Source organism: Nerophis lumbriciformis, linkage group LG15 (assembly GCF_033978685.3).
Source record: "Nerophis lumbriciformis linkage group LG15, RoL_Nlum_v2.1, whole genome shotgun sequence".
NCBI lineage: Eukaryota > Metazoa > Chordata > Actinopteri > Syngnathiformes > Syngnathidae > Nerophis > Nerophis lumbriciformis.
In genome coordinates, this window is record NC_084562.2 from 23422501 (window position 1) to 23450000 (window position 27500).

Sequence of the window (27500 nt, forward strand, 5' to 3'; positions counted from 1 at the left end):
AGTCCATAGTGGATCTAACATAATAGTGAGAGTCCAGTCCATAGTAGATCTAACATAATAGTGAGAGTCCAGTCCATAGTGGTTCTAACATAATAGTGAAAGTCCAGTCCATAGTGGATCTAACATAATATTGTGAAAGTCCAGTCCATAGTGGATCTAACATAATAGTGTGAGAGTCCAGTCCATAGTGGATCTAACATAATAGTGTGAGAGTCCAGTCCATAGTGGATCTAACATAATAGTGTGAGAGTCCAGTCTATTGTGATTCTAACAAAATAGTTAGAGTCCAGTCCATAGTGGATCTAACATAATAGTGAGAGTCCAGTTCATAGTGGATCTAACATAACAGTGAGAGTCCAGTCCATAGTGGATCTAACATAATAGTTAGAGTCCAGTCCATAGTGGATCTAACATAATAGTGTGAGAGTCCAGACCATAGTGGATCTAACATAATAGTGATAGTCCAGTCCATAGTGGATCTAACATAATAGTGAGAGTCCAGTCCATAGTGGATCTAACATAATAGTGAGAGTCCAGTCCATAGTGGATCTAACATAATAGTGATAGTCCAGTCCATAGTGGATCTAACATAATAGTGTGAGAGTCCAGTGCATAGTGGATCTAACATAATAGTGAGAGTCCATTCCATGGTGGATCTAACATAATACTGTGAGAGTCCAGACCATAGTGGATCTAACATAATAGTGAAAGTCCAGTCCATAGTGGATCCAACATAATAGTGAGAGTCCAGTCCATAGTGGATCTAACATAATAACGAGAGTCCAGTCCATAGTAGTGAAAGTCCAGTCCATAGTGGATCCAACATAATAGTGAGAGTCCAGTCCATAGTGGATGTAACATAATAGTGAAAGTCCAGTCCATAGTGGATCCAACATAATAGTGAGAGTCCAGTCCATAGTTGATCTAACATAATAGTGAGAGAGTCCAGTCCATAGTGGATCTAACATAATAGTGAGAGAGTCCAGTCCATAGTGGATCTAACATAATCGTGAGAGTCCAGTCCATAGTGGATCTAACATAATAGTGAGAGTCCAGTCCATAGTTGATCTAACATAATAGTGAGAGAGTCCAGTCCATAGTGGATCTAACATAATAGTTAGAGAGTCCAGTCCATAGTGGATCTAACATAATAGTGAAAGTCCAGTCCATAGTGGATCTAACATAATAGTGAGAGTCCAGTCCATAGTGGATCAAACATAATAGTGAGAGTCCAGTCCATAGTGGGGCCAGCAGGAAACCATCCCGAGCGGAGACAGGTCAGCAGCGCAGAGATGTCCCCAACCGATGCACAGGCAAGCGGTCCACCCCGGGTCCCGACTCTGGACAGCCAGCACTTCATCCATGGCCACCGGACCTGTGTGTCTCCCCCTCCACAAGGGATAGGGGGAGCAGAGGAGAAAGGAAAAGAAACGGTCCATAAAGGGGGGTCTATTTAAAGGCTAGAGTACACAAATGAGTTTTAAGATGGGAATTAAATGCTTCTACTGAGGTAGCATCTCTAACTGTTACCGGGAGGGCATTCCATAGTACTGGAGCCCCAATATATATATATGTATGTATATATATATATATATATATATATATTTATATTTATATATCCACAAAACCACAGCGTCCATTTTCTGCAAACGTCCTTCCATCCCGACCGGATTCAGGTTCAGCAATGTCACGCTGATTGAAAGCTTGCGTCCAAGGATGAGTCCTCGGTCCACAGACAAAAATAATTCAAACTCCATTTATTTTCTTCTGTTTTTCTAAGAACCAAACCTCCCGCTGTTAACATTTCAATGCCAAATCATTTCATTATGTTTTCTGTGCAACCTTAAAGTCCAGGGTAACGGTAAGCATGTGGAATTCAAAAATCCTCTCTGACCTTCGCAGGCTTTTGTTGTTTGCGGAGCCAACCGCCGAGCACAGGTGACATTGAAATACTGGTCTTGACTGGCAGCCAAGAGAAGCCATCTCTCAGCGTTCAACTCCCGAGTAACACGGTTTGTGTTACTCTGATCACTGCTCTTATTGAGCCCAGATAATTACACCCTTCCTTTTAACCTATAATCTCATTCTTCCTGCTGCTCTTCTGCCAAGTGAGATCCGCACTGCGCTCTGAACCTCGCTTGTTTTCCTTTGATTTGAAGACAGGGGGGGACGGATATTTCTGTAAAGGTCAGACACCCTTCTGGAAGGATGGTTGACCTTTGGTGTCAATTGACGTGATTAAAAACACTTGCACGGCATATTTTCTTGTAATTAATGATGCAGGTAAGAACATCTCCAACCAGGGCTGCAGCTATTGATTATTTGAGGAATTATCGATGCATTTGTTCGATTAATCGAATAATCGAATAAAACACACCTAACAACCTCAATGCGTCTTTTAGGAAGAATTGTTGTAATAAACAAGGATATTTCTGATGGACTTTATTATTTGTTGTTTTAAATGCACGTACTCTATCATTGGAATTGCAGCTATTGATTGTTTTATTTATTACTGATTCATTTGTTCGATTAATCGAGTAATCGAATGAAACACACCTAATTACCTCAATTCATCTTTTAGGGACAATAGATGTAATAAACAATGATTTTCTGATGGACTTTATTCTTTGTTGTGATAAATGCACAAACTGAAACATTGAAATTACAGCTATCAATTATTTCAGTAATCTATCGATTAATTGGTTTGATTAATCGAGTAGTCAAATAAAACACACCTAATAACCTCAATAAACAAACATTTTTTCGGATGGACTTTGTTTTTTTTTTGTTATAAATGCACATACTGTTACATTGAAATTGCAGCTATTGATTATTTTATTTATTACTGATTCATTTGTTCGATTAATCGAATAATTGAATAAAACACACCTAACAACCTCAATGCGTTTTTTAGGAAGAATTGTTGTAATAAACAAGGATATTTCTGATAGACTTTATTATTTGTCTTTATAAATGCACGTACTGTATCATTGGAATTGCAGCTATTGATTGTTTTATTTATTACTGATTCATTTGTTCGATTAATCGAGTAATCGAATGAAACACACCTAATTACCTCAATTCATCTTTTAGGGACAATAGTTGTAATAAACAATGATTTTCTGATGGACTTTATTCTTTGTTGTGATAAATGCACAAACTGAAACATTGAAATTACAGCTATCAATTATTTCAGTAATCTATCGATTAATTGGTTTGATTAATCGATTAGTCAAATAAAACACACCTAATAACTTCAATAAACAAACATTTTTTCTGATGGACTTTGGTTTTTTTGGTTTTAAATGCACATACTGTTACATTGAAATTTCAGATATTGATTATTTTATTTATTACTGATTAATTTGTTCGATTAATCGAATATTCGAATAAAACACACCTAACAACCTCAATGCGTCTTTTAGGAAGAATTGTTGTAATAAACAAGGATATTTCTGATGGACTTTATTATTTGTTGTTATAAATGCATGTACTGTATCATTGGAATTGCAGCTATTGATTGTTTTATTTATTACTGATTCATTTGTTCGATTAATTGATTAATCGAGTGAAACACACCTAATTACCTCAATTCATCTTTTAGGGACAATAGATGTAATGAACAATGATTTTCTGATGGACTTTATTATTTTGTTGTGATAAATGCACAAACTGAAACATTGAAATTACAGCTATCAATTATTTCAGTAATCTATCGATTAATTGGTTTGATTAATCGAGTAGTCAAATAAAACACACCTAATAACCTCAATAAACAAACATTTTTTTCCGATGGACTTTGTTTTTTTTGTTATAAATGCACATACTGTTACATTGAAATTGCAACTATTGATTATTTTATTTATTACTGATTCATTTTTTCGATTAATCGAATAATCGAATAAAACACACCTAACAACCTCAATGCGTCTTTTAGGAAGAATTGTTGTAATAAACAAGGATATTTCTGATGGACTTTATTATTTGTTGTTATAAATGCACGTACTGTATCATTGGAATTGCAGCTATTGATTGTTTTTTTTATTACTGATTCATTTGTTCGATTAATCGAGTTATCGAATGAAACACACCTAATTACCTCAATTCATCTTTTAGGGACAATAGATGTAATAAACAATGATTTTCTGATGGACTTTATTCTTTGTTGTGATAAATGCACAAACTGAAACATTGAAATTACAGCTATCAATTATTTCAGTAATCTATCGATTAATTGGTTTGATTAATCGAGTAGTCAAATAAAACACACCTAATAACCTCAATAAACAAACATTTTTTCTGATGGACTTTGTTTTTTTTGTTATAAATGCACATACTGTTACATTGAAATTGCAGCTATTGATTATTTTATTTATTATTGATTCATTTGTTCGATTAATCGAATAATCGAATAAAACACACCTAACAACCTCAATGCGTCTTTTAGGAAGAATTGTTGTAATAAACAAGGATATTTCTGATGGACTTTATTATTTGTTGTTATAAATGCACGTACTGTATCATTGGAATTGCAGCTATTGATTGTTTTATTTATTACTGATTCATTTGTTCGATTAATCGAGTAATCGAATGAAACACACAGGGAGGGGTAATGCAAGCACCCGCAGTAGATTATTCAGAATGGAAATGTGCTGACACTCGTGATTTCGCACGGTCTCTGTTTTGTCTGCGTCGAGGTACTCGATGTCCGTCCTTGGCTGTGATATTTTCATCCGCCATCTGTCATCTTGGCTGCCTCCTTTCCATGAAGCTCTCTGCGTACTGTACGTGGGCTAATTGGAAGATCACATTGAAGTTCGAAGCTCTGTAGCAACTGATTTTGCAGAAAGTATTTGCACTATGCGCTTCAGCATCCGCTGACCCCTCTCTCGTCAGTTTACGTGGCCTACCACTTGGTGGCTGACTTGCTGTTGTTCCCAAACTCTTCACTTTTCTTATAATAAAGTTGACTTTGGAATATTTAGGAGCGAGGACATTTCACGACTGGATTTGTTGCACAGGTGGCATCCTATGAAATCACTGAGAGCGGCCCATTCTTTCACAACATTTTGTAGAAACAGCCTCCATACCTAAGTGCTTGATTTAATACACCAGGCCAAGTGACTAGGGCACAGTGACGTGCGGTGAGGTTGATGGCTGGTGAGGCACTGACTTCATCACAGTCAGATTTACAAACATATGAACCCTAAAGAGTATCTTATTCACCATTTGATTGGCAGCAGTTAACGGGTTATGTTTAAAAGCTCATACCAGCATTCTTCCCTGCTTGCCACTCAGCATCAAGGGTTGGAATTGGGGGTTAAATCACCAAAAATGATTCCCAGGCGCGGCACCGCTGCTGCCCACTGCTCCCCTCACCTCCCAAGGGGTGATCAAGGGGATGGGTCAAATGCAGAGGACAAATTTCACCACACCTAGTGTGTGTGTGACAATCATTGGTACTTTAACTTAACTTTAACTTTACACATACAAACTGTAGCACACAAAAAAGCACATTTAATAAAAAAAACGTTATTATGGTCATACCTTTACTTAGAAATTAAGTCCATGCGCCGCAACTAAAGCCCTCACTTAAACTTTCCTCGTGCAAGATTGAATCTATTTAAAAAAGTGTAACCGAGGGTTTATAAATGTCGTCTATACTGTATGAAACTACAACATAACAAACACGGAGGCTCCAGTTTACACGAGGACCACTTTATTTACCTTCTTTCAAAAACCTCCGCAACGTGACATCACTTCCGCTCTTAGCGCCTTCAAAATAAGAGCTCAAGGCATATACTGTATAACAGCGCAATAACGGGAACTTAACATCACAAAGAGGAAAGCCCATAAAAATAGGTTACAAAAGTGATTTAATAAGAAGCCAAAAAGTGCAAAAACAATAATGTTCGTGTTGGAGGAGTTGTGAATTAGGTACACCTGCAGTCTGCAGGTGTACCTAATGTTGTGGCCCTGCAGTCATTCACAACTCCTCCAACACGAACATTATTGTTTTTGCACTTTTTGGCTTCTTATGAAATATTTTTTTTAAATAGATTCAATCTTGCACGTGGAAAGTTTAAGTGTGGGCTTTAGTCGATATAACAATTCTACGGCGGGGTTGCAGGAGGCGAGCCTCACACAGTGCGTCTTTTGCAGCCGTTTTATGATCGCTCAGCACAAGAAATACTTTACACATATACAGTTGTTGACAAAATACACTGTACATTATATACCTCAGCTAACTAAACTATGGAAATGTATAATATAGTTCATATAGCAATACGGTCTCACTGCACAGCAGGCCAGCAGTTAGCCGAGTCATTGCGCAATCCATGTTGAGGCACTGAGTGACGTGCCTCAATTGGCTGCTGTTCACCGCACCGTCTCTTCTCAGTATTTCAACGGCATATGTGAAAATTCAGCGATTTTGAATAAAAATAATCTAAAACTGGTGAAGTTAAATGAAAAATAACTTTATAGTATAATCACTGGATACATATAACAATTTATTCTATTTTTTTTTCCTTTTACATTTTTTTTCTTTCCATGAGGCAGGTGAGGCGGGGGCCTCACCTGCCTCTAGTGACTGCACGTCACTGCTACGGCACCTGATTCTCATTATTTGTATGGGTGGCCAAATACTTTTGGCAATATACTGTATATTTAAATGATTCTGCAGATTTATTGACATTTGTCCGTGTTGTACTGTGGATACTATTTGGGGTGAATTAAATCAATAGCCTTATGATTGTTGTCCACGTTTGATGTGTATGCACATTCTCCAGCTTGTTGATTTGTTTATGACACAATGACATCGTCAAGCCTGAAAAGTTTCCGTTGTTATATCCACCCGGTGTCTGTCCTTTTACGCCGTTTTTCTTGCATAATTAATCACCTGGTGATCTTGCTCCATGCTGGGAAGGGTTTTCAAGTACCCAGTACATACTTTTTTCTCTCTTTTCTTCCACAGACGGACAGTTTCCCCGCTGAGCCTAATTACATGGGAAGCAGACAGCAGTTTGTTCAGAGGTAGGTGCTGGCTTCCGCCACCGTCATAGCGTCTCAGACCTTTGTTTTCCTCTCCCTCGTTTGTCACGACTAGGGATGTAACGATTAGCCGTGTTAATGAAAAACGGAGGCAAAACTCTCGGCGATTGGTATTAACGTTTTAAATTAAAATGATCGTAAAAACCGTTGATTGATAACCGCATTTGGATAAACACGCGGACCGGTGATACTTCCAATTTACTGGCGACGGCGAGCTAGCGCGCTAATAGGCGGCTAGCTTAAATGCCAGCATGAATACAAGAGACGTTAACGACATACCCCAATCTGAACTTGTAGGAACGCATTAGTGTTCCAGCAACTAAGATACTCATACATATTTAAACAGTCAAATAAAAATATTATGGCTCTTACAAAATAAGAACAATATTTAATTTTTAATGTTGTTTTTCTGCTAAGGAAAGTATATTGTGTGTCTGTTTAATATTGTTTTTATTTTTTTAAATAAAACTTATAAAATAAAATATTTGTACATTTGAGCACTTCACTATAGAGCACACCTGAATATAAGCCGCAGCCACTTAATTTTATTTTGTAAATGTGTAAATTGCACATGTGTATAAGCTGCAGGTGTGCACATTGACATATGAAATATTTATATGCTTTTTTAATGGCCCGGTCGATCGGCTTTGGCTTTGGGGCTGTGTTTTGTGCATTTTGTTGTGACTTGATGATGGTGAGCGTATAGCACGCTAAATGGCTGACTGAATAACTTCATGAGTGTGTTTCATTTAATGTGAACAATTTCAATGGTCCACCATTGGGATGGGTACCGTTGACAATTGAACCAATACGGTTCCAATTCCCGGTACCTGGCAATTAATACCAGTATTCAGGGTTACAAATTATCAGTAGTTTGTTTTGGAGTTTAATAAATATTGTTTTTGATTTTAAAAAAATCTTATTTTTATCATAACTTTTAATTATGCACATGTTTATAAGCTGCAGGCGTACATATAGAAGCAATAAATATTTTCATCCTTTTTCAATGGCCGGGTGGACCTGCTTTGGCTTTGGGGCTGCGTTTTGTGTATTTTTGTCGTGACTTGATGATGGTGAGCGTATAGCACGCTAAATGGCTGACTGAATAACTGTGTGAGTGGGTTTGATTTAATGTGAACAATTTCATTGGTCATAAGGATGGGTACCATCAACAACTGAATCGATACGGTTCCAATTCCCGGTACCAGGGAAATTCAGTTTTTTTTTGTAGGTTAATAAATATTGTTTTTGATTTAAAAGAAATATATATGTATATATATATATATATATATATATATAATTTTTTTATTGCAACTTTGAAATATGCTCATGTTTATAAGCAACATTGAAATTGCATCTATTGATTATTAGGGACCAAGTCCCTTTGGGACAGAGACCCCTACTGTATTTCTAGCGTTTTATTATTATTATTCCGCCGCCTCTTTGAGCTGTAATTTGACCCCCTTAACATGCTTCAAAACTCACCAAATTGGACTGGCAAAAATTGCGATCTAATCAAAAAACCAAACCCCAAAACTCAAAATTGCGCTCTAGCGCCCCCTAGGAAGAAAACACAGACAAAACTGCCTGCAACTCCCAGTAGGAATGTCGTAGAGACATGAAACAAAAACCTCTACGTAGGTCTCACTTAGACCTAGATTCCATTCACTCACAACCCTCAGCAAAAATCAACAGGAAGTTTGCAATTCCCCCTTCAAAACAAAAGTTGAGTAAAAACAGTCACCTTTTTTCAAACATTATCTCCTCCGAGCGCGTTTGTCGTGTCGGCTTCAAATTAGCACAGGAGACAGGTTAAACCCTTCTGTATAAAAGTTGATGAAAAAGTTTTAATTACTGCTCCGGTTTAGATTTTATGAGCCCTCAAAGTCGGTCCCGTCCATCGCTGCTTGCAGCTTTAATTTGATTTATTATTGATTAATTTGTTCGATTAATCGAGTAATCGGAATTGCGCTCTAGCGCCCCCTAGGAAGAAAACACAGACAAAACTGCCTGTAACTTCCAGTAAGAATGTCCTAGAGACATGAAACAAAAACCTCTACGTAGGTCTCACTCAGACCTAGATTTCATTCACTCACAATCCTCAGCAAAAATCAACAGGAAGTTTGCAATTCCCCCTTCAAAACAAAAGTTGAGTAAAAAAGTTGAGTTTCAAACATTATCTCCTCCGAGCGTGTTTGTCGTGTCGGCTTCAAATTAGCACAGGAGACAGATTAAACCCTTCTGTACAAAAGTTGATGAAAGAGTTTTAATTACTGCTCCGGTTTAGATTTTATGAGCCTTCAAAGTCGGTCCCGTCCATCGCTGCTTGCAGCTTTAATTGGATTTATTATTGATTAATTTGTTTGATTAATCGAGTAATCGGAATTGCGCTCTAGCGCCCCCTAGGAAGAAAACAGACAAAACTGCCTGTAACTCCCAGTAGGAATGTCGTAGAGACATGAAACAAAAACCTCTACGTAGGTCTCACTTAGACCTAGATTCCATTCACTCACAACCCTCAGCAAAAATCAACAGGAAGTTTGCAATTCCCCCTTCAAAACAAAAGTTGAGTAAAAACAGTCACCTTTTTTCAAACATTATCCCCTCCGAGCGTGTTTGTCGTGTCGGCTTCAAATTAGCACAGGAGAGAGATCAAACCCTTCTGATTAAAAGTTGATGAAAGAGTTTTAATTACTGTTCCGGTTTAGATTTTATGAGCCTTCAAAGTCGGTCCCGTCCATCGCTGCTTGTAGCTTTAATTGGATTTATTATTGATTAATTTGTTCGATTAATCGAGTAATCGGAATTGCGCTCTAGCGCCCCCTAGGAAGAAAACACAGACAAAACTGCCTGCAACTCCCAGTAGGAATGTCCTAGAGACATGAAACAAAAACCTCTACGTAGGTCTCACTTAGACCTAGATTCCATTCACTCACAACCCTCAGCAAAAATCAACAGGAAGTTTGCAATTCCCCCTTCAAAACAAAAGTTGAGTAAAAACAGTCAACTTTTTTCAAACATTATCTCCTCTGAGCGCGTTTGTCGTGTCGGCTTCAAATTAGCACAGGAGAGAGATTAAACCCTTCTGATTAAAAGTCGATGAAAGACTTTTAATTACTGCTCCGGTTTAGATTTTATGAGCCCTCAAAGTCGGTCCCGTCCATTGCTGCTTGCAGCTTTAATTTGATTTATTATTGATTAATTTGTTCGATTAATCGAGTAATCGGAATTGCGCTCTAGCGCCCCCTAGGAAGAAAACATACAAAACTGCCTGTAACTCCCAGTTGGAATGTCGTAGAGATATGAAACAAAAACCTCTATGTAGGTCTCACTTAGACCTAGATTCCATTCACTCACAACCCTCAGCAAAAATCAACAGGAAGTTTGCAATTCCCCCTTCAAAACAAAAGTTGAGGAAAAACAGTCACATTTTTTCAAACATTATCCCCTCCGAGCGCGTTTGTCGTGTCGGCTTCAAATTAACACAGGAGACGGATTAAACCCTTCTGATTAAAAGTCGATGAAAGAGTTTTAATTACTGCTCCGGTTTAGATTTTATGAGCCCTCAAAGTCGGCCATGTCCATCGCTGCTTGCAGCTTTAATTTAATTTATTATTGATTAATTTGTTCGATTAATCGAGTAATCGGAATTGCGCTCTAGCGCCCCCTAGGAAGGAAACACAGACAAAACTGCCTGTAACTTCCAGTAGGAATGTCCTAGAGACATGAAACAAAAACCTCTACGTAGGTCTCACTTAGACCTAGATTCCATTCACTCACAACCCTCAGCAAAAATCAACAGGAAGTTTGCAATTCCCCTTTCAAAACAAAAAATGAGTAAAAAAGTTGAGTTTCAAACATTATCTCCTCCGAGCGCGTTTGTCGTGTCGGCTTCAAATTAGCACAGGAGAGGGATTAAACCCTTCTGATTAAAAGTCGATGAAAGAGTTTTAATTACTGCTCCGGTTTAGATTTTATGAGCCCTCAAAGTCGGTCCCTTCCATCGCTGCTTGCAGCTTTATTGGATTTATTATTGATTAATTTGTTCGATTAATCGAGTAATCGGAATTGCGCTCTAGCGCCCCCTAGGAAGAAAACACACACAAAACTGCCTGTAACTCCCAGTAGGAATGTCCTAGAGACATGAAACGAAAACCTCTACGTAGGTCTCACTTAGACCTAGATTCCATTCACTCACAACCCTCAGCAAAAATCAACAGGAAGTTTGCAATTCCCCCTTCAAAACAAAAGTTGAGTAAAAACAGTCACCTTTTTTCAAACATTATCTCCTCCGAGCGTGTTTGTCGTGTCGGCTTCAAATTAGCACAGGAGAGAGATTAAACCCTTCTGATTAAAAGTCGATGAAAGAGTTTTAATTACTGCTCCGGTTAAGATTTTATGAGCCCTCAAAGTCGGTCCCGTCCATCGCTGCTTGCAGCTTTAATTTGATTTATTATTGATTAATTTGTTCGATTAATCGAGTAATCGGAATTGCGTTCTAGCGCCCCCTAGGAAGAAAACACAGACAAAACTGCCTGTAACTCCCAGTAGGAATGTCCTAGAGACATGAAACAAAAACCTCTACGTAGGTCTCACTTAGACCTAGATGTCATTCACTCACAACCCTCAGCAAAAATCAACAAGAAGTTTGCAATTCCCCCTTCAAAACAAAAGTTGAGTAAAAACAGTCACATTTTTTTAAACATTATCTCTTCCGAGCGTGTTTGTCGTGTCGGCTTCAAATTAACACAGGAGAGAGATTAAACCCTTCTGATTAAAAGTCAATGAAAGACTTTTAATTACTGCTCCGGTTTAGATTTTATGAGCCCTCAAAGTCGGTCCCGTCCATCGCTGCTTGCAGCTTTAATTTGGTTTATTATTGATTAATTTGTTCGATTAATCGAGTAATCGGAATTGCGCTCTAGCGCCCCCTAGGAAGAAAACACAGACAACACTGCCTGTAACTCCCAGTAGGAATGTCGTAGAGACATGAAACAAAAACCTCTATGTAGGTCTCACTTAGACCTAGATTCCATTCACTCACAACCCTCAGCAAAAATCAACAGGAAGTTTGCAATTCTCCCTTCAAAACAAAAGTTGAGGAAAAACAGTCACCTTTTTTCAAACATTATCTCCTCCGAGCGCGTTTGTCGTGTCGGCTTCAAATTAGCACAGGAGAGAGATTGAACCCTTCTGTATATATATTTGTATATATATATATACATATATATATATATATATATATATATATATATATATATATATATATATATATTTTTTTTTTTTTTTTTTTAATGTCATTTTTTATTGCACCTTTGAAATATGCTCATGTTTATAAGCAACATTGAAATTGCATCTATTGATTATTAGGGACCAAGTCCCTTTGGGACAGAGGACCCTATTGTATTTCTAGCGTTTTATTATTATTATTATTCCGCCGCATCTTTGAGTTGTATTTTGACCCCCTTAACATGCTTCAAAACTCACCAAATTAGACTTGCAAAAATTGCGATGCATTCAAAAAACCAAACCCCAAAACTCTAAATTGCGCTCTAGCGCCCCCTAGGAAGAAAACACAGACAAAACTGCCTGCAACTCCCAGTAGGAATGTCGTAGAGACATGAAACAAAAACCTCTATGTAGGTCTCACTTAGACCTAGATTCCATTCACTCACAACCCTCAGCAAAAATCAACAGGAAGTTTGCAATTCCCCCTTCAAAACAAAAGTTGAGTAAAAACAGTCACCTTTTTTCAAACATTATCTCCTCCGAGCGCGTTTGTCGTGTCGGCTTCAAATTAGCACAGGAGAGAGATTAAACCCTTCTGATTAAAAGTCGATGAAAGACTTTTAATTACTGCTCCGGTTTAGATTTTATGAGCCCTCAAAGTCGGTCCCGTCCATCGCTGCTTGCAGCTTTAATTGTATTTATTATTGATTAATTTGTTCGATTAATCGAGTAATTGGAATTGCGCTCTAGCGCCCCCTAGGAAGAAAACACAGACAAAACTGCCTGCAACTTCCAGTAGGAATGTCCTAGAGACATGAAACAAAAACCTCTACGTAGGTCTCACTTAGACCTAGATTTCATTCACTCACAACCCTCAGCAAAAATCAACAGGAAGTTTGCAATTCCCCCTTCAAAACAAAAATTGAGTAAAAACAGTCACCTTTTTTTTCAAACATTATCTCCTCTGAGCGCGTTTGTCGTGTCGGCTTCAAATTAGCACAGGAGAGAGATTGAACACTTCTGTATATATATATATATGTATATATATATATATATATATATATATATATATATATATATATATTTATATATATATTTTTATTTTTTTTTTTTTTTTTTTTTTTATATATATCATTTTTTATTGCACCTTTGAAATATGCTCATGTTTATAAGGAACATTGAAATTGCATCTATTGATTATTAGGGACCAAGTCCCTTTGGGACAGAGGACCCTATTGTAATTCTAGCGTTTTATTATTATTCTGCCGCCTCTTTGAGCTGTAATTTGACCCCCTTAACATGCTTCAAAACTCACCAAATTGGACTTGCGAAAATTGCGATGCAATCAAAAAAACCAAACCCCAAAACTCAAAATTGCGCTCTAGCGCCCCCTAGGAAGAAAACACAGACAAAACTGCCTGCAACTTCCAGTAGGAATGTCGTAGAGACATGAAACAAAAACCTCTATGTAGGTCTCACTTAGACCTAGATTCCATTCACTCACAACCCTCAGCAAAAATCAACAGGAAGTTTGCAATTCCCCCTTCAAAACGAAAGTTGAGTAAAAACAGTCACCTTTTTTCAAACATTATCTCCTCCGAGCGCGTTTGTCGTGCCGGCTTCAAATTAGCACAGGAGAGAGATTGAACCCTTCTGTATATATATATGTATATATATATATATATATATATATATATTTTATTTTTATTTTTTTTTTTATATCATTTTTTATTGCACCTTTGAAATATGCTCATGTTTATAAGCAACATTGAAATTGCATCTATTGATTATTAGGGACCAAGTCCCTTTGGGACAGAGGACCCTATTGTAATTCTAGCGTTTTATTATTATTCTGCCGCCTCTTTGAGCTGTAATTTGACCCCCTTAACATGCTTCAAAACTCACCAAATTGGACTTGCGAAAATTGCGATGCAATCAAAAAAACCAAACCCCAAAACTCAAAATTGCGCTCTAGCGCCCCCTAGGAAGAAAACACAGACAAAACTGCCTGCAACTCCCAGTAGGAATGTCGTAGAGACATGAAACAAAAACCTCTATGTAGGTCTCACTTAGACCTAGATTCCATTCACTCACAACCCTCAGCAAAAATCAGCAATTCCCCCTTCAAAACAAAAGTTGAGTAAAAACAGTCACCTTTTTTCAAACATTATCTCCTCCGAGCGTGTTTGTCGTGTCGGCTTCAAATTAACACAGAAGAGAGATTGAACCCTTCTGATTAAAAGTTGATGAAACAGTTTTAATTACTGCTCCGGTTTAGATTTTATGAGCCCTCAAGTCGGTCCCGTCCATCGCATCTTGCAGCTTTAATTTATTATTGATTAATTTGTTTGATTAATCGAGTAATCAAATAAAATACACTTTATAACTTCAATGTATCTTTTTACAGAAATAGTTTAAATAAACAAGGATATTTTTTTTTCTGATGGACTATATTATTTGCTTTAATTGATGAACATAATGATATTGCAGCTATCATTTATTTCAGCAATATTTCGATTGATTTGTTCGATTAATCGAATAATCGCTGCAGAAAAGTTAAATTCGGGGCTTGTAGTCCAAAATTGATCGCAATAATGTCCATATGTTTACATCCCGAGTGACGGAGAATGTATGTAGATGATTAGTTATTCACCAGTGAATTTAAAACAGGTACATATCCGAAGAGTACTCATGTGTTTTTTTTTTGTCGGTGTAGCAGTTCGACGTTCAAAGACCCGGAGCGAGCGAGCCTGAGAGACAGCGGCCACGGCGACAGCGACCAGGCCGACAGCGACCAGGACACCAACAAAGGCTCCTGCTGCGACATGTCGGCCAAGGAAGCTCTCAAGCTCAAGGCTTCGGGCGTCCGACCGCCCCCTCTGGAGCAAGGTGAGCTCAAAAAACCCTCCTTTTCCTCGCTCATGAACCCAGAAACGTTCCATCGTGTCTCAGCCTTGTAATTTCCTGGCGTGTGTGCGTGACGTGTGGGTCCTACACGCGTTTTTATCAAAGACGACAAGCCCATTATGTTTTTATAAGCCCGGCGACTTCAGCCTCTCCATTTAGTCCTTCCGCCCTCCACGCCTGTCTCTGAAATTTTGATAATGGAACACGGAAAATAACTTAAGCGAGCGGCGAGGAACGTGGCTGCCGCGGCGGGGTTATGAAATATGGATAATTGTTGTAAGCGCTGGGGGTCGGGCAGATTACACATGACATGTGTTGAACAATAACTCCCCGGGTGGGGGTTGTTACTGTTCCCCCCCCTCACGGTTTTATCTGTGGCCCAACAAAAGATTGTGTTCGGGGCTCCAATTTTGGACTTTGATATGACTTATTTATTCATGTTGTCAGACTTCTGAAGGACCGGTGCGTTTACACGCTCTGGAAAAAATAAATATTCACAAAATTTTGTTGAAACTAACTCCATGAACTACCCTACATACTACATGTTGAAACTAGCACCATGAACTACCCTACATACAACATGTTGAAATTAACTCCATGAACTACCCTACACACTAAATGTTGAAACTAACTCCATGAAGTACCCTACATACTACATGTTGAAATTAACTCCATGAACTACCCTACATACTACACGTTGAAACTAACTCCATGAACTACACTACACACTACATGTTGAAACTAACTCCATGAACTACCCTACATACTACATGTTGAAATTAACTCCATGAACTACCCTACATACTAAATGTTGAAACTAACTCCATGAACCACCCTACATACTACATGTTGAAATTAACTCCAAGAACTACCCTACATACTACACGTTGAAACCAACTCCATGAACTACCCTACATACTACACGTTGAAACTAGCTCCATGAACCACCCTACATACTACACGTGGAAACTAACTCCATGAACTCACATAGTATATGTTGAAACTAACTCCATGAACTACCCTACATACTACATGTTGAAACAAACTCCATGAACTACCCTACATACTACATGTTAAAACTAACTCCATGAACTACTCTACATACTACATGTTGAAACTAACACCATGAACTACCCTACATACTACATGTTGAAACCAACTCCATGAACTACCCTACATACAACACGTTGAAACCAACTCCATAAACTACCCTACATACTGTAGTACACGTTGAAACTAACTCCATGAACTACCCTACATACTGTAGTACATGTTGAAACTAACTCCATGAACTACCCTACATACTACATGTTGAAACTAACTCCATGATTTACCCTACATACTACACGTTTAAACTGACTCCATGAACTACCCTACATAGTACACGTTGAAACTAACACCATGAACTACCCTACATACTACATGTTGAAACTAACTCCATGAACTACCCTACATACTACATGTTGAAACCAACTCCATGAACTACCCTACATACAACACGTTGAAACCAACTCCATAAACTACCCTACATACTGTAGTACACGTTGAAACTAACTCCATGAACTACCCTACATACTGTAGTACATGTTGAAACTAACTCCATGAACTACCCTACATACTACATGTTGAAACTAACTCCATGATTTACCCTACATACTACACGTTTAAACTGACTCCATGAACTACCCTACATAGTACACGTTGAAACTAACACCATGAACTACCCTACATACTACATGTTGAAACTAACTCCATGAACTACCCTACATACTACATGTTGAAACCAACTCCATGAACTACCCTACATACAACACGTTGAAACCAACTCCATAAACTACCCTACATACTGTAGTACACGTTGAAACTAACTCCATGAACTACCCTACATACTGTAGTACATGTTGAAACTAACTCCATGAACTACCCTACATACTACATGTTGAAACTAACTCCATGATTTACCCTACATACTACACGTTTAAACTGACTCCATGAACTACCCTACATAGTACACGTTGAAACTAACACCATGAACTACCCTACATACTAAACGTTGAAACCAACTCCATGAACGACCCTACATACTACATGTTGAAACCAACTCCATGAACTACCCTACATACTACATGTTGAAACTAACTCCATGAACTACCTTACATACTACACGTTGAAACTAACACCATGAACTACCCTACACGTTGAAACTAACTCCATGAACTACCCTACATACTACATAATGAAACTAACTCCATGAACTACCCTACATACTACATGTTGAAACTAACTCCATGAACTACCCTACACACTAAATGTTGAAACTAACTCCATGAACTACCCTACATACTACATGTTGAAACTAACTCCATGAACTACCTTACATCTACATGTTGAAACTAACTCCCTGAACTACCCTATATACTACATGTTGAAACTAACTCTATGAACTACCCTACATACTACATGTTGAAACTAACTCCATGAACTATCCTACATACTACACGTTGAAACTAACTCCATGAACTACCCTACACACTAAATGTTGAAACTAACTCCATGAACTACCCTACATACTACATTTTGAAATTAACTCCATGAACTACCCTACATACTACACGTTGAAACTGACTCCATTAACTACCCTAAATACTACATGTCCAAACTAACTCCATGAACTACCCTACATACTACATGTTGAAACTAACTCCCTGAACTACCCTACATACTACATGTTGAAACTAACTCCATGAACTACCCTACATACTACTTGTTGAAAATTACTTCATGAATTACCCTACACACTAAATGTTGAAACTAACTCCATGAACTACCCTACATACTACATGTCCAAACTAACTCCATGAACTACCCTACATACTACATGTTGAAACTAACTCCCTGAACTACCCTACATACTACATGTTGAAACTAACTCCATGAACTACCCTACATACTACACGTTGAAAATAACTCCATGAACTACCCCACACACTACATGTTGAAACTAACTCCATGAACTACCCTACGCACTACATGTTGAAACTAGCTCCATGAACTACCCTACATACTACACGTTGAAACTGACTCCATGAACTGCCTTACATACTACATGTTGAAACTAACTCCATGAACTACCCTACATACTACACGTTGAAAGTGACTCCATGAACTATCCTACATACTACAAGTTAAAACTAACTCCATGAACTACCCTACATACTACACGTTGAAACTAACTCCATGAACTACCCTACATACTACATGTTAAAACTAACTCCATGAACTATCCTACATACTACACGTGGAAACTAACTCTATGAACTCACATAGTATACGTTGAAACTAACTCCATGAACTACCCTACACACTACATGTTGAAACTAGCTCCATGAACTACCTTACATACTACATGTTGAAATTAACACCATGAACTACCCTACATGTTGAAACTAACTCCATGAACTACCCTACATACTACATGTTGAAACCAACTCCATTAACTACCCTACATACTACATGTTGAAACTAACTTTATGCATTACCCTACATACTACATGTTGAAACTAACTCCATGAACTACACGTTGAAACTAACTCCATGAACTACCCTACATACTAAATGCTGAAACTAACTCCATGAACTACCCTACATAGTACACGTTGAAACTAACACCATTAACTACCCTACATACTACATGTTGAAACGAACTCCATGAACTACCCTACATACTACATGTGGAAACTAGCTCCATGAACTACCACACATAGTATACATTGAAACTAACTCCATGAACTACCCTACATACTACATATTGAAATTAACTCCATGAACTACCCTACGCACTAAATGTTGAAACTAACTTCATGAACTACACTACATACTACATGTTGAAATTAACTCCATGAACTACCCTACATACTACATGTTGAAACTAACTCCATGAACTACCCTAAATACTACCTGTTGAAACTAGCTCCATGAACTACCCTACATACTACACGTTGAAACTGACTCCATGAACTACCCTACATACTACATGTTGAAACTAACTCCATGAACTACTTTACATACTACACGTTGAAACTAACTCTATGAACTACCCTACATACTACATGTTGAAACTAACACCATGAACTACCCTACATACTACATGTTGAAACTAACTCCATGAACTACCCTGCATACTACACGTTGAAACTAACATCATGAACTACCCTTTATACTACGTGTTGAAACTAACTCCATGAACTACCCTACATACTACATGTTGAAACCAACTCCATGAACTACCCTACATACTACACATTGAAACTAACTCCATGAACTACCCTACATACTACACGTTGAAACTAGCTCCATGAACTACCCTACACACTACATTTTGAAACTAACTCCATGAACTACCCTACATACTACACATTGAAACTAACTCCATGAACTACCCTACATACTACATGTTGAAACTAACTCCATGAACTACCCTACACACTAAATGTTGAAACTAACTCCATGAACTACCCTACATACTACACGTTGAAACTAACTCCATGAACTACCCTACATACTACATGTTGAAACTAACTCCATGAACTACCCTGCATACTACACGTTGAAACTAACACCATGAACTACCCTACATACTACATGTTGAAACTAACTCCATGAACTACCCTAAATACTACATGTTGAAACTAACTCCATGAACTACCCTACATACTACATGTTTAAACTAACTCCCCGAACTACCCTGCATACTACATGTTGAAACTAACTCCATGAACTACCCTACATACTACATGTTGAAACTAACTCCATGAACTACCCTACATACTACACGTTGAAACTAGCTCCATGAACTACCCTACACACTACATTTTGAAACTAACTCCATGAACTACCCTACACACTACATTTTGAAACTAACTCCATGAACTACCCTACATACTACACATTGAAACTAACTCCATGAACTACCCTACATACTACATGTTGAAACTAACTCCATGAACTACCCTACACACTAAATGTTGAAACTAACTCCATGAACTACCCTACATACTACACGTTGAAACTAACTCCATGAACTACCCTACATACTACATGTTGAAACTAACTCCATGAACTACCCTGCATACTACACGTTGAAACTAACACCATGAACTACCCTACATACTACATGTTGAAACTAACTTCATGAACTACCCTACACACTAAATGTTGAAACTAACTCCATGAACTACCCTACATACTACACGTTGAAACTAACTCCATGAACTACCCTACATACTACATGTTGAAACTAACTCCATGAACTACCCTGCATACTACACGTTGAAACTAACACCATGAACTACCCTACATACTACACGTTGAAACCAACTCCATGAACTACCCTACATACTACACGTTGAAACTAACTCCATGAACTACCCTACATACTACACGTTGAAACTAACTCCATGAACTATCCTACATACTACATGTTGAAACTAACTCCATGAACTATCCTACATACTACACGTTGAAACTAACTCCATGAACTACCCTACACACTACATGTTGAAACTAACTCCATGAATAGTCAAGGATTTTGTTACTTGGTGCTGTCTTTGAAATATGTTAGCTGTTTACTTGTTTACATGCTAACATTGCAATGGTAATGTTTCATGCTGATATTTTTTTGCAAATTTCTTGTATCGTGAATTTTGTTACTTAGCACCATCTTAAAAGTAGGCTAGCTGTTAGCATATTAATGTTAGCATGCTAACATTTTATGCTAGAAATTCATACTTTTAACTTAAAAATCATGGATTATGTTTCTTGCCGCCATCTTAAAAGTATGCTAGCTGTTTTCCTGACAGCATGCTAACGTTAACATGCAACCTTTAAGGCAGCATTTCATTTAATTCCATACTTCTTAACCTAATAGTCATAGAGTTTGTTACTTGGTGCTGTCTTTGAAATATGTTAGCTGATTACTTGTTTGCATGCTAACATTGAATGGTAATGTTTTGTGCTGATATTTTTGCTACTTTCTTGTTTTATGAATTTTGTTACTTAGCACCATGCTAGTTGTTCCCCTGTTAGCATGTTAATGTTAGCATGCTAGCATTTTATGCTAGATTTTTTGTTAAATTCATACTTTCAATTTAACAATCATGGATTACGTTACTTGCCGCCATCTTAAAAGAATGATAGCTGTTTTTCTGACAGCATGCTAACATTAGCATGCAACCTTTAGGTTAGCATTTCAGCTAACTTCGTACTTTATAACCTAACAGTCATAGAGTTTGTTTCTTGGTGCTGTCTTTGAAATATGTTAGCTGATTACTTGTTTACATGCTAATGTTGAATGGTAATGTTTTGTGCTGATATTTTTGCTACTTTCTTGTATTATGAATTTTGTTTCTTAGCACCATGCTAGCTGTTCACCTGTTAGCATGTTAACGTTAGCATGCTAACATTTTATGCTAGATTTTTAGTTAAATTCATACTTTCAATTTAACAATCATGGATTACGTTACTTGCCGCCATCTTAAAAGAATGATAGCAGTTTTTCTGACAGCATGCTAACATTAGCATGCAACCTTTGTGTTAGCATTTCAGCTAACTTTGTACTGGTGGTGTTTTTGAAATATGTTAGCTGTTTACTTGTTTACATGCAAACATTGCAATGGTAATGTTTTGTTCTGATATTTTTGATAATTGTGTAGTTTTTTTTTTTACCTAATTATTACTTTATATATATTATATTAATTGTTGTTATTATACATGTATATATATATATATATATATATATATATATATATATATATATATATATATATATATGTATATATATATGTATATATGTATATGTGTATATATATATATATGTATATATATATGTATATATGTATATGTGTATATATATATATATATATATATATATATATATATATATATATATATATATATATATATATATATATATATATATATATACACATATACATATATACATATATATATACATATATATATATATATATATATATATATATATATATATTTTTATATATATATATATATATATATATATATATATATATATAAATATATATATATATATATATATATATATATATATATATATATATATAGTTACTTTACATGCAGTCGGCTTTCGGCCCCTAGACAATTTTTTTTAGCCCAATGCGGGCCCCCAAGTCAAGAAGTTTGGACCACCCTGTGTTACACATTCCGAATGTAGTTCATACAACCTTTTTTTTATTGAAGTTTGACAATAAAAAGTTTTATCATAACTTTAATAGACATATTTTTTATAACTGACCAAGAAACGCCAATCTTCACACCAGACCGTGACCGTGGGGCCGGGCCCTAAACAACCGCCGAGAGCCGGGCTAGGAAAGTTCTTGTAAAAAAGGCGTAACAAGCCTTAATGGCACAGGTGGCATGCTTAAGTCCCGTACCCGCTGCTTTTTATCTGCTTTGCAAAATGGAAATTTCCATAGAAATTCGCTCATCTCTTTATGGCAAGCCGTTATCTTCCTAACTGGATCCCGAAGTACAGTACAGCATAGCGGACATGGATTCCCTTTAATGGCGCTATTAATCCACGGAACAGACGGGCCGTTTTACTCCTCGCGGAATGACAACGACAATTTGCGCAACACTCTGCTTTGCAATATGCATGTTTGACTAGACAGCGTTTTTTTCTTCTTCTTCTTCTCTCCTTTCCTTCACATCGCTTTCACCACGGATATAAAAAACCCACACGTTGGCAAGAGAAATTGGCCAATTAAAAAGCTCCATATGTTTTACATTGTCAGCGTGTTCCTATTTGATTGTCCATGAGGAACCGAAATAATCAGATTTATGTACCACCGAGTGTTTCGGAACGCACTTGAGTAGTCAGTCGATAAAATCTCTTCCAGCATGCAAGTGCCAACCTGTGCCGATATATTGTCTGTCTGTCTAATCAGTTATTTTTTCTTTGGTAAAACTGTGTAAAAGATGTGCACTTTTTGTACTTTCTGAGCACATAACAATACCACTGTAATCCGCACTGTAAAGCACATCTAAATATAAGACGTGCCCACTTAATTTTCGGATTAAGAATAAAAATGAAATATTTTTTGTCCTTTTTCAACGGCTGCGTTTTGTGCATGTCATCGTGACTTGATGATGGTGAGCGTATAGCGGGCTAAATGGCTGACTGAATAACTGTGTGAGTGTGTTTGATTTAATGTGGACAGTTTCATTTGTCCGCCATAGAGATGGTTACCGTCAACAACTGTATTCAATGATACCATTTTTCGGTGGTTTTGAGTGTGTTAATAAATATTGTTTTTGATTAAAAAAAATAAATAAAAAAAAAATTATTGCAAGTTTTAAAATGACGCCCATTTTTAACTTGGGGGTGTACACATTGAAACATGAAATATTGTTATACATTTTCAATCGGCTTTGGCTAAGGGGCTGTGTTGTGTGCATTTTGTCGTGACTTGATGATGGTGAGCGTATAGCGGGCTAAATGGCTGACTGAATAACTGTTTGAGTGTGTTTGATTTAATGTGAACAATTTCATTGGTCCGTCATAGGAATGGGTACCATCAACAACTGAACCGATATGGTATTCAACAGTACCGATTTGCGGTAGTTGTGTGTGAGTTAATAAATATGGTTTTTGATTTAAACTTTTTTTTTTTATTGCAACTTTTAAAATTACATATGTTTATCATTTATAGGTGTGCACATTGAACTATTAAATATGCATATCCTTTTTTGATGGCCGGTTCTATCAGTTTTGGCTTTGAGGCTGTTTTGTGCATTTCATCTTGACTTGATGATGGTGAGCGTATAGCGGGCTAAATGGCTGACTGAATAACTATGTGATTGTGTTTGATTTAATGTGGACAGTTTCATTGGTCCGCCATAGGGATGGTTACCGTCAACGACTGTATTCAATGATACCATTTTTTGGTGGTTTTGAGTGTGTTAATAAATATTGTTTTTGATTGAAAAAAAATATATAAAAATTATTGCAAGTTTTAAAATGATGCCCATTTTTAACTTGGGTGTGTACACATTGAAACATGAAATATTGTTATACATTTTCAATGGCTAGGTCAATCGGCTTTGGCTAAGGGGCTGTGTTTTGTGCATTTTGTCGTGACTTGATGATGGTGAGCGTATAGCAGGCTAAATGGCTGACTGAATAACTGTGTGAGTGTGTTTGATTTAATGTGAACAATTTCATTGGTCCGCCATAGGAATGGGTACCATCAACAACTGAACCGATATGGTATTCAACAGTACCGATTTGCGGTAGTTGTGTGTGAGTTAATAAATATTGTTTTTGATTTTTTTTTTTAAATGTATTGCAACTTTTAAAATTACATATGTTTATCATTTGTAGGTGTGCACATTGAACTATTAAATATGCATATCCTTTTTAGATGGCCGGTTCGATCAGCTTTGGCTTTGAGGCTGTGTTTTGTGCATTTCATCTTGACTTGATGAGGGTGAGCGTATAGCGGGCTAAATGGCTGACTGAATAACTATGTGAGTGTGTTTGATTTAATGTGGACAGTTTCATTTGTCCGCCATAGGGATGGTTACCGTCAATGACTGTATTCAATGATACCATTTTTTGGTGGTTTTGAGTGGGTTAATAAATATTGTTTTTGATTAAAAAAAAATATATATATATATTGCAAGTTTTAAAATGACGCCCATTTTTAACGTGGGTGTGTACACATTGAAACATGAAATATTGTTATACATTTTCAATCGGCTTTGGTTAAGGGGCTGTGTTTTGTGCATTTTGTCGTGACTTGATGATGGTGAGCGTATAGCAGGCTAAATGGCTGACTGAATAACTGTGTGTGTTTCATTTAATGTGAACAATGTCATTGGTCCGCCATAGGAATGGGTACCATCAACAGCTGAACCGATATGGTATTCAACAGTACCGATTTGTGGTAGTTGTGTGTGAGTTAATAAATATTGTTTTTGATTTTTTTTTTTTTTTTTTTTTATTGCAACCTTTAAAATGACATATGTTTATAATTTTCAGGTGTGCACATTGAACCATTAAATATTTATATCCTTTTTTGATGGCCGGTTCGATTGGCTTTGGCTTTGAGGCTGTGTTTTGTGCATTTCATCTTGACTTGATGAGGGTGAGTGTATAGCGGGCTGAATGGCTGATTGAATAACGGTGTCAGTGTGTTTATTTAATATGAAAAAATTGATTGGTCCGCCATCGGGATGGTTACCGTCAACAACTGTATTCAATGGTACCATTTTTCAGTAGTTTTGAGTGTATTAATAAATATTGTTTTTCATTAAAAAAAAAAAAAAAATGTTTTTATTGCTAGTTTTAAAATTACGCCTATTTTTAATTTGGGGTGTACACATTGAAACATGAAATATTGTTATTCATTTTCAATGGCTAGGTCGATCGGCTTTGGCTAAGGGGCTGTAATTTTTGCTTTTTGTCGTGACTTGATGAGGGTGAGCGTATAGCGGGCTAAATGGCTGATTGAATAACTGTGTGTGTGTTTGATTTAATGTGAACAATTTCATCGGACCGCCATAAGAATGGGTACCGTCAACAAGTGATCAGATACAGTATTTAACGGTATCAATTTTCGGTAGTTTTGTGTGTGTTGATAAATGTTGTTTTTTGATTTAATTTAAAAATATATATATTTTATTGCAACTGTTAAATTTAAGCACATTTATAATTTACAAGTGTACTCATTGAAACATTAAATATTTGTGTCCTTTTTCAATGGCCGGGTCGATCAGCTTTGGCTTTGAGGCTGCATTTTGTGCGTTTCGTCGTGACTTGATGAGGGTGAGCGTATAGCAGGCTAAATGGCTGACTGAATAACTGTGTCAGTGTGTTTAATTTAATGTGAACAACTTCATCGATCCGCCATAGGAATGGGTACAATCAACAAGTGAACCGATACGGTATTCAACAGTAACCATTTTTGGTAGTTTTGTGTGTGTTAATAAATGTTGTTTTTTTATTTAAAAAAAATCTAATTTTTTATTGCAACTGTTAAAATTAAGCACATTTATAATTTGCAGGTGTACACCTTGAAACATGAAATATTTGTGTCCTTTTTCAATGGCCGGGTCGATCGGCTTTGGCTTTGAGGCTGCGTTTTGTGCGTTTCGTCGTGACTTGATGAGGGTGAGCGTATAGCAGGCTAAATGGCTGACTGAATAACTGTGTCAGTGTGTTTAATTTAATGTGAACAATTTCATCGATCCGCCATAGGAATGGGTACCATCAACAAGTGAACCGATACGGTATTCAACGGTAACCATTTTTGGTAGTTTTGTGTGTGTTGATAAGTGTTGTTTTTTAATTAAAAAAAATAATAATAATAATAATTGCAACTGTTAAAATTAAGCACATTTATAATTTGCAGGTGTACACACTAAAAAATTAAATATTTGTGTCTTTTTTCAATAGCCAGGTCGATCAGCTTTGGCTTTGGGGCTGCGTTTTGTGCGTTTTGTCGTGACTTGATGAGGGTGAGCGTATAGCAGGCTAAATGGCTGACTGAATAACTGTGTCAGTGTGTTTGATTCAATGTGAACAATTTGATTGGTCCACCATAACAACATAACCCATACGGTATTCAACAGTACCAATTGTCAGTAGTTTTGTGTGTGTTAATAAACATGCACACGTTGGCAAGAGAAATTGGCCAATTAGAAAGCTCCATATGTTTACCATTGTCAGCGTGTTCCTATTTGGTTGTCCATGAGGAACGGAAATAATCAGATTTATATACGCCCCCCCGAGCAAATACCAGTGAACGGGTGTTTCAGAAAGCACTCGAGTAGTCAGTCGATAAAATCTGTTCCAGCATGCAAGTGCCAACCTGTGCCTGTTTATCCAGCCTCTCTGGTGCTGCACTGAGTCCTGCAGGAATAGGACGTTGCTACCTGCATGCACCAATCAAACACGCTACCAGTCCACAGCCTGCCTCGTCCAACCTGCTTTTCACTCTTCGCTGCACTCCTTTATTTTTCTCCCCCGCCGCGCTTTCGCCGATTCCCCTCTCCGACTTTCATTCCTTGTTTAGGGAAATTGCTCGATGTGGGATTAGACGCTTTGACTCTGCCTCTGCTTAGCCAATAACGCCAGTGTTTGTTCTGTGACCCATCGTCCACAAAATTCCTTTTAACAATTAAAACATTACCGTTACTCTGCCAAAAAATGAAATCAATTAGTAACGGAAGTTACTCTTTAAATTTGTTTCATTCATTACTAGGGAAAGTGC

At 37.1% G+C, this 27500-nt stretch overlaps 1 protein-coding gene across 2 annotated transcripts in view; it reads left to right on the forward strand.

Annotated features, from left to right (window-relative positions):
* The window catches only part of pcdh17 (protocadherin 17), a 231441-nt gene that overhangs the window by 85473 nt on the left and 118468 nt on the right, over positions 1-27500 (forward strand). For both annotated transcript variants that reach the window (XM_061974704.2, XM_061974705.2), the window contains exons 3-4: positions 6977-7035; positions 14999-15171. In XM_061974704.2, the coding sequence (XP_061830688.1) occupies positions 6977-7035; positions 14999-15171 (232 nt within the window). The remainder of the gene's footprint in view (positions 1-6976; positions 7036-14998; positions 15172-27500) is intronic.